The 9,744-nt window shown below is 40.4% G+C and overlaps 1 protein-coding gene across 1 annotated transcript; it reads right to left on the bottom strand.

The window, feature by feature from the left end:
• Positions 1-4,603: 4,603 nt before the first annotated feature.
• Positions 4,604-7,068, bottom strand: LOC119560380. The gene is made up of 2 exons (XM_037873791.1): positions 6,974-7,068; positions 4,604-5,445 (listed from the first exon to the last, which is right to left on the bottom strand). The coding sequence occupies exons 1-2, from the start codon at positions 6,990-6,992 to the stop codon at positions 4,688-4,690; spliced, it is 777 nt and encodes a 258-aa protein (XP_037729719.1). The 5' UTR covers positions 6,993-7,068; the 3' UTR covers positions 4,604-4,687.
• Between the last annotated feature and the right edge of the window lie 2,676 nt (positions 7,069-9,744).

Genomic DNA, 9,744 nt, shown 5'->3' with positions numbered 1-9,744 from the left:
CTGAAATGCAGCGGGGAGTGGCGAAGAAGCCGATTAGCGTTTGGGTTGAAATGCGTTTGTAATTGGTCAGAAAGAGCTAGACCAACTGGAATCGTTGAGGGCCCTGATGGGATTTTGTGGTCATTAAACTTTAGTTTCAGTTTAGCACTTTACAATGCCCCTGCAACCGCTCTTCGGTGCTCAGTCAACTGGGTTCTTCCTTTAATGTGGGAAAGTTAATCAGATTAGGATGAGCCAGAGAGTCAGAGCTTCGGTTTTGAGGTCTGTCTGCGACTAGCCGCAATCTGAGGAGGAAGGGACTCCTTAGCCCTCATCAGTGCATAAATCAATTGTATTAATAAATTAACAGACATGGCCTGCTCTCCGTGCAACATGCCCAACCCTGCGAGCCAGCTTCATCTAGCTCCATCTTGCCTGGCTTGTAGTATCTCAATTAATTATTTGTGTGCGGTCAATATGTGTGCGGGTGTGGAACTGTATCTGCACCAGCGGATATGCGGCAGGACTGCCATAATGTTGCCTGCCACATTTTAATTACACATTAATGTGTGCACACCGAAACCCAAAAAGTTGTACGAACTAACATTTTGTTCTCTGCGGTTTTACAAATGTGATAACATCAACAGTAATGAACAAAAAATAAATGCCGGAAACAAAACCCTGTGAAAATAAGAGAAATTCCACGAAAAATGGATACTCTTCCAATCATTGTACAGTGTATATTTTAAATTTTTTATTAATAAGACGAGTTTTGTCATTAAAGCTTTTAAGCTTTTGCTTTTAAGAATTCAGTTACGTTTACAAAATTTTACTTAAAAATGTTATTTTCGAAAAATATGAAAATATTGTAATTCAGAAATAAAAGTTTGTGTAGTCCAATTTCTTAGAAACTGGATCTCAATTGGTAAACCATTCTTGACACAAAAAACATATTACATATTAACTACATTAAAATTATTTGGTATTGCCCAAGAGTATAATATTATTTAAATATCCTTTTAACTTTTACCGGCACTCTGGGGCTAACAACAACAAACTTTAGGTTCAACGGTAGTTAAGCAAATAAGCAAAAATTACAATAAATTAAATAATTAATGTAACTCGATGTTGAACACACCGACAGAGGGGCGAACGTAGAGAGGAAACGAGTAGTGTGTGTGAACTGCATGTTAATTAATAGTGACTGGGCAACACGACATGCCGACCAATTAAAATTAATACACCAATAAAGCAATTTGATCAATAAAGACACCGCGGCAGCCGCACGCCAAACAATGAGCACATATTTGTATCCTGCGGTTAGGATGCAGGATCTCTCCTGGTTTCGACATGGAATTTGGAGTCAATAAGCGTGGAATAGAAGGCATTTCGAAAATGCCGTCTATGCGGCGCTCGAAATTATGCAACACAAACATTTTTTAGCGGAATGGCCGGTGGGCTAGAATAAAAGGAGGGACACGTGGCGTATGCTAGATGTGCAGTGCACATGCCTGCATACGAATGCCGAGCACTTAATTATTTTTTAACACACTTTTTAACGATTTTTCTTTGGTTTCGTTTCGCAGCAAATAGTTTCGGTGGGAGCTGAATATGTATGAAAATATATTTTTACACTTTTTTTTTAAGTTTCGGGGCGCTCTCCTCTGTTTGTTTGCATTGGTAATGAGTTTACTTTGGCTGTAAGTTGCGCAAACAGACCGCCGGCTCACCTCGGCCTGGCTTTATGTGGTTCTTTGTGGCACAGGGTAGTGCAGCCACTGGTGCCCCACCCATCAAATGGTTTTGGGGCATGTGGAAGAGTGGAGCAGAACTTGTGCATTAAACTTTCGTTTTATTGTAAATTTCTGTCAACAAAAATCGTTGTGCCCCTCAAATTAAATGTGTGTGCATGCGTTGGCTTGCCACATGTGTTTTTGGTTTTTTAGTTCTTTGTGCAAATTGCTTTGCGGTCCCGCTCTCTAACTTTGCAAAATATAAAAATTTTAATTAGTATTAAAAAATAAAACGATGTGCAAATATGGCGCCAACACGTCTGTCCGGTGTTTTAAGGCCTTCACTAGCAACATTTTTACAGCCGGCCATAAAGGTCAGCGATATTTGTGCGACCCACAGCATTTTAAAGTGGTCTTTAAAAACGAAGGAAGAAAGTGAAATAAATCAACGCTGTCGGGCTGAGGTTGTTTGCCTTATCAGAGGTTTCACTTTGTGTGCGGGGTTAAACAAGAACAGCATCGTGATAAGCTTGGTCAGGTGCTGACCTGGCTTTATGCTGATACTGCGATAAGCATCTGGCGCCGGCACATAAATTACTCCACAAAGGAGCTACAGCAATCTGCATCTGTTTGAAGCTGGCCGGCTATTATGCGGATATCAATTCATTAAATGATGCGCGATTCAATGAAATTAGCGACCCACGACGGTGTTGACAAGCCATCGCTAAGTAGACAATTACCAGGACACGCCAACTCAAAGAACTTCAAACAGCTCAAAAAAAATATGTCAGAGGGCGCAATTTACCAGTGGGCTCTATGAAAACAAAATCCGCCAATAAGTAGCGATACTTATGACATAATAGGTTTTGTCAAACAGTGGTGCGAATTTACAAAAATTAATGAGTTATAAATACTGATATTAATTGGTGGACAACGAAAAAATTAAGTTTACACCATTATAGAATGAAAAAACATTTTTGCATTTGTAAAAAAAAGGAATGCATATTAACATATATTGCATTGACAACGATAAATATATGCAGATTACATTGATATGAAACAAGCTTCATAGTTCTACATATATACCTATACTCGTAAATTATGTACTTGTATTACACATAAACACTTTTTTTTCAGTACGAACATTAATACTAACTAAATAAAAATAACTATCATTAGGCCTTCACTTCAATTCTAAAAAACCTATTAACTTATTTGGTCACTGCTATAAAAAATTAACATGAAAAATAAGAACTTTTGAATATTTAACCCACTGCTCTAAAGACTCGAACCACTGTTTTGACACGGGTGGGACCCATCCCCAGCCATCATACACCCCTACCACACCTGCGTCAACTTCGTCTTTAGTTATATTTTCTTCAGCGGTGTTGTTTTTGTTTTCCTTTTAGCCATATTAATGTATACCCTGCTTTGAATGTATGTGTGCGCAAGACATTTTAGGTAAATTAAAAAATAACATTATTATTATTGTGATAGCTAACTTTGTCAGGGGCTGTTTCCTTGATTTGTTTTTTTATGTCAATCTTACCAAAGCAGGAAAAGCAATTTAACGGTATTTTTAAATAAAAAATAATTTAAATTAGCTAATTGTCTTAAAAGCAAAGACTACTTTAGGGGCTTATTAGAGGAGTGGGCTAATAAGGCAAGACCTGTCGAGTGTCAATAAGCCAAACACTTTGGGCTGTTTGATCTGCATTAGCGTGTGCGTGTGCCAACATTTCCAATCAAAGCCGGGCCATGTATCATCATCAATTGTAGTTGGGTCAGGGCCATTGACTTGGTGAATCCTTAACCCCGGAATGTGCCCTCAACCCGGCGTCTGCAAATCCAGGCGTTGAGCTGACAGTGACAAAGCAAATGTCAAATTAATTTGATGCCTTACTTAGTCTCCCTTTCTCACAAGAGAATGCATTTAAGTACCATACACCGTGAATAAAATCTTGCTATTATTGTGGAAAATCTAAAAATGTTTTGCCTGGCCAGGCATCGAAAAAAATGTGTTATTCCCTACGGTTTCTAAATTGCAATTTTATTGAAAACCTTTTATTGTTGTCTTGGATCTAAGTATTTAACCTAAGTGTGAAAACTTCAAACGGCGCACAGTGTCAAGGTATTTAACACGAAGTTTGGAGACGGATACATCGTTGCGTCCTCGCAAACCTGGAATGCTGACTGTCAATTTCATTTACGTTTTCAATCGATTTATTGTGAGCCCGACCACAAGCCACGCCCCTCGCCCACACACCCTTACGTTCATGCACACATTCACAGACGGGGGACACGGACACTCAAAGGCAATATTGGTCAGATTTTTGACAGCTCAAATTGAATTTGCCTTTTGCTGCTGCCCTTTTGGCTGCGCCACAAAAAGTGAAATGTTGTTTGCTTGACCGCCTCGAAAGCTGAGGGAACTCTGGAGGGTCGAGGAGGTCGAGTGTGTAGATGAGGGTGTGTCAGGCTGTCAAGGTGTGAACACATTTGGCTTTTGTTTGCTGCCAACCAAAAAGACACGACGATTTGTCTCACTTTTTTGATCGATTGTTCACCCCCTGTTGGTCCCGCCTCTTCGGTGGCCAGCTGGCTGACCACACACATATTTGTCATACTTTTATTTTACTTCATTCGTTTGTTGTCTTTTTGATACCCTTCTTTAAAAAGTCCATCCGTGGGCCAAAGAAAGAATAATCAATGTATTTTATTTGTTCTTTGCACCCTTTTGTATCATACTCATCGTTTCATTAAATCAACATTTTTTTTTAAATGTTTTAAAAGAATTCTCTTTTTAAATAAAGACCTTATAAAAATGGTAAATTGATCAAGAAACTTTGGTACGTTTCTAAGGGTACCGGGTTCTACAGATAAGATACCATTATTTTTCTTGTTTGTTTTAATTTTTAAGAAAGCTGAGTAAACTTTCATAACATTGAAATGTTTGGTTGATTCCAATTTCCATATCAATTAGGCTTAATGTTCACGGTGTGGCTTCGATAGATTCTGGATCGCAAGCAGTACTCGGACCAGAAATCGGGAGTGCTAAATGGCTGCTTAAAATGCGACGCGAAGCGATCCATTAATTGGTTGGCGAAGTTTTTCACCTGTTCCGCTTCTCGTCTGTCTTGCGGCTGTGCGGAAGCAAAGCTGCACAAACTATTTATTGCTTCCACGGCCCCGAAATTGCGAACCAGGAGAAGTTCGCTAAGGGCCAGACCGTGAAGTTCCTGCAAGGTCCACAGGGCGGTTGGGTAATCCTGTTTTCTGACCGTCAAGCTGCTGCGCAGTATGTTGAGCTCGTGGATAAATTTTACCTCGACGGCCAAGGAATTGCGCTCCAATCGCACCTCTCGCACATAGTTGAGCTCCCATTCTGCCCGACTCTGCTCAAGTGCAGGACACATTCCAGGTGACACCTCTACAGGTGATACCAGCTCCCAGTCTGCGCCCTCAGAAATAACATCCACGTCGCCAGAACGAAGTTTCTCGGCGATACAAATCGCTTTGCGGAATGCCTCGTGCTTCATATTTTGGCTTGTGATAAACTGCTCCTTGCTGCGATCGTCGTAAGGCCAGATTTTTTCATAGGGGACGGTATTTCTCCCATTTGTGAACAAAAACTGCACTACTCCAGTGCAAAGGAGTTTCTTTTCGAGTATTCCCGGCCATGGCACATAGCCTGTAGCCTGGGCGAACACGAAGTCGCGCTCCCGAAAGGAATCTGCAAAAGAAAGTAAGGGTCTTTAATGGAAATTGACTTACTGTATTAAATTTCAGCATGCCAACAAGGTTCTCAATGTTATTAAGGGAATACAAATTGGGAAAATCTTTGAAAATTTTCTTAAGCAAGCATCTGAAATGTATCGTGTTTTTATGATTTGTAATCACTTACTGCATCATTTGGACGATACATAAATAATCGTGATATTTTTTTTATAATTTTTACCAACTTAAAGACAATTTAACGAAAACAATATCTACCTCTGTTGCAGAACACAAAACATCGCTTGGAATTGCTTATTTGGTGAGTTGCCTTTTGCTCACTTCATTTAAACAAAAGTTCAAGTTTTTATAGCTCTAAGTAAGATGCACTTAAACCACCCGAGGCTCAAATAAATCTGTCTCCTTATGGAACGTTTTAAATGGCCTCCGCTGGCCTAAATGTCCTTTTAGTGGACTCTTTTGTTTGGCTATAAATGTTGTGGTGTTGTCCTAGCTTTTGGCCACATGCTGGACAAATGGCCGTGCAACATGTGGTGGCGTCCAAAGAGATATTCTTCTAATTTGATTTATATTTATAAAGTCGCAATCATTTTCTTTCGATTACTGTGGTAATAATAAAGCGTCGTTACATTTAAATAATGACCAAGTCGGCGGCGGTTAATGGTTATGAAAATTCAATTATAGCCCAGCCGCATGACGATGGTCCACTTCGAGCCTCAGTAGCTTTTCTCTCTTACAGAACTCCGCACTCAAGGCGGAGGCACATAAAACACGTGGCAAGATTAATTGAGGCCGGCTGTCGTACATTACAATGCGTATACGCCGTGTCGTACATGTGTAAATAAGGACAATGTTGCTACCGATCGCAGGGTGCCCTCGTGTCCTTGTGCGACTGCTTTTTTGGTCATCATATTTAATTCAAGCATAAATTTTTGCACGCATATAAAAAAGGACGCGGGCAAGAAGGAAGTAAAAAAGAATTAATACGTTTCGGTTAATTTATGTGGGGCGCTTGGGGTGGGCATGAAAAATAACCCAAGCTGGACGCAAACCAATGAGCCACAAACGACCGTGACTGCGTTTGCTCCTGCTGATGATGATGACGATGGGAATGGGAACGGCCACGGGAACGGGTTGGAGATGAGGGGGCAGCAGCAGCTTTTGTCTCGTCACCCTTTTGGCCCACTCGTGGGTCTGGGTCTGCTGCCTCCCTAACGCCATTTGGCAGCCTTTTGTTATTGCAATGTTCGCAGTAATTACGAAGAGCTTTGGAGAGTGGGGGTTGTGTGTCAGGATAACTCCCACCTGCCCGACATTGTATCGCACCCATAGCACCGTGATGCCGCTTTTTAATTTGTCATAATTTGCCATAGACCAACCACTGTTTTGGCTAATTAGCTAGACCAGATTATTGTAATCTAATGTGGTATAGACTATTGTATATTGAAAATTTTGACTAAAGTAACAAAGTGAGATATCCGCTGAATATCAATGAACTTCGCAGAATTAAGAAGACACTTGCTTACCAGAAGTTGAGTTTTCCATAATTCCTGCGATCAGCTTCAGATTGAAGTACTTATGCAACTGAGTCTTTTTGTCAGACAACGAAAACCAAGTCAAAATCTTTTCAGTAATAATAACAAATTTTTCAAAGCTTGCTAACCTAACGAAAACAAAGCGTTCGACTACAATATGCATTTGTTTACCCGATTCATTGTTTGTTTTCACTTGCAATCGATACGTGAAATAAATAAACTGCTGAAACTCGCGCCGTCAGCAATCAACATTAATGTTTAATCATCTCTTTTATGTCCACCGACCACAATCTCTTTAAACTTATTATAGACCTGCCCACACATGCCACTATGGACTTAATTTTTTAGCCAATAAGCCAGACCACCAACTACAACACAACGCCCAATGAACTCTACTCATCTGCAACAGAGACGACTGCGAGGAGCAGAACACCAACTTCCACATTCACATCATCAACAGCAGAGGAAACCGAACAACGAAACCACATAAATCAATGCCTGAAGAAAGGCTCCAGTTCAGTCCCCAAAACATGCCACAACAGTTTGGCCAAAATGTCTGCCACACACTCACAGAAAAAGGGCACTCAACAGGCAGCAATCTTAAGCATAAAATTCTGGAATTATTCCTTTTAGATATTAGAAGAATCCGTAATTACTAACTTATTTATAGAAAGGTCGTTTTTTGTCAAGACAGTCTATAGTAAATCGGACTGATTATAGTTCTAGCTAAGGCATTTATTTCTCAGTGCTTCTACTTCTACTGCGACTCGGACTGCCGTTGCCGTTCCCCATGCAGTGACAGAAATTGTAAAATATTTGATTTGTGCTTATTTAATTTGGGGAAATATTCGTGCACGTCGCATTTGCCAAAGGCAGCTCTGGGATGAAACCACACATCCTCCACCCTGATTTCGATAAGATGGTCTGGCCAAAGGCAAAACCCCTGGCCACTTTGCACCACCCACCCACCTGAATGCAGTGTGGAGATTTCGAGTACTGTGGGCCTACACTTGGACGTCATCATTGACGACTGATGAATTGAGTCAGTATATGTCGGGAGTGGGGCCAATAAAAGGCGGACGGCTGGTGGGTGACTGCACCGCAAGTGGTGCATCATCCTCATGGTGACGGCCATGTTCATGTTCAATTAGTGAAACGGTATTGCACTTTGTTCGTATAAAATGCCTGCGAGTCTAATTAATTACTACACGATGCCCAAACCAACTGCATTGTGCCGAGCCCGATTGGGTCAGAGTTGAATCCGTGGCTGTCATCTTGCCTAACCTTCGATTTCAATGGCTGCACAGCACAGCGACATGATTTGACCATGTCCAACGTTTGTTTGGCGCTTGTCAGGTATTATGCACACAGAAAAATAGTAGTCTGATTCGGAATATCCGAAATTTGTGCATTCTTAAATAAATACATTTTATAAACTACAAATAGACTACAAATTTAACATGTTTAGTTCCTGTCTCAAAATAATAATATGCCGCATACCGTAAAAGAGCTTTAAATGTGGATATAAAACCATAAATGGGGATACATAAAACTAAATCAGCTATTGGCTCTGAGTGAAATACAAGCTAAGACAGAGACGAGAGGTCTTACCCAATCGAGTTTCTATTTTGGTTAGCGGCACAATATTTGCGATTCAATTTCAGAGAATGGATACAATAACGCATCATAATCAGTAGACTGCTGGGGAAACGAAAATTGCAGCTCGGAACCTGCGCTAAATGTGCATGGAATCAGTGGAAAAAGTAGAAAATTGTTGCAGCCCATTTGCATATTGAATTACATTCATTGTTGATGTTGGCGTGCGTTAAGTCCGTGTAGCAACCCCTGCGCTCCGTGCACCCCTTATGTCCCACAATTGACATCCACCCCATCGCAGCATCCTGTCATATCGCATGTGCCTGAATTTCAGCCTGGCATGAAGGCTGGCAAAGAGTTGTCATTGTCCTACTCGCAACTCCTTTACTTATTTATTTCCAACAAAATTTCCTCTTGCGTTTTTCGCGTATTTTTTACGCTTTTGAATGACACTGACAATACTGGCAATTGGCAACCGCCACATGCCAAGCAAATGATATAAAATATTCAGTTATGCCAACAAAAGGCATCCAAATTCCCTGGCTGCCCTAGAAAATATGATTCCGCTTGCTAGATAACTGTGCAAGCCTTTGTACTGGTATTCTCAAAATTTCCTGGCCCAAATTGCGATGCAAATCAATTGGCTAAAAATGAAAGAAACTATTGTTAGACTAAGTAGTTTACGATGAGGGGAAATTGCTAAAGGAACTTGGTAAAATTCAATTATTTACACAACGTACAATTAAGAATAAGTTCGTCGTTAGATTGTGCACCTATAGGTTTTCTAAGTAGTGTATTTTCATACATGCACCTATAGTCATAAGACAGACCAAAAATAAAATAAAATAATTATGAAATTTAGAAACTATCAAATAACATGACTTAGCCAAATTATTCTCTTATCAACCTTTTTTCACATAGAAACATAGCAGTGAACGAAATTAATATGATCAAGTTTTAGTCCAACTTTCCTAACGTGCTAATCATGGCAATTAGCCAATGCCGAAAATGTTAAAACAATTAAGATTCAATTTGCAAGTTTTTCAAGCTGCACATTTCCGCTCGAGTTTTCAGCCAGTGACAACTTCAGCTAAAAAGCCAAGAAGCCGCCAGCCAGAACGGGATCAGCCGCATGGTCATGTCCATGTCCATGGCCTGGGCTAAAT

This window comes from Drosophila subpulchrella, chromosome 3R (genome assembly GCF_014743375.2).
Source record: "Drosophila subpulchrella strain 33 F10 #4 breed RU33 chromosome 3R, RU_Dsub_v1.1 Primary Assembly, whole genome shotgun sequence".
Classification (NCBI taxonomy): domain Eukaryota; kingdom Metazoa; phylum Arthropoda; class Insecta; order Diptera; family Drosophilidae; genus Drosophila; species Drosophila subpulchrella.
This window is presented reverse-complemented; position numbering and strand designations above follow the sequence as displayed.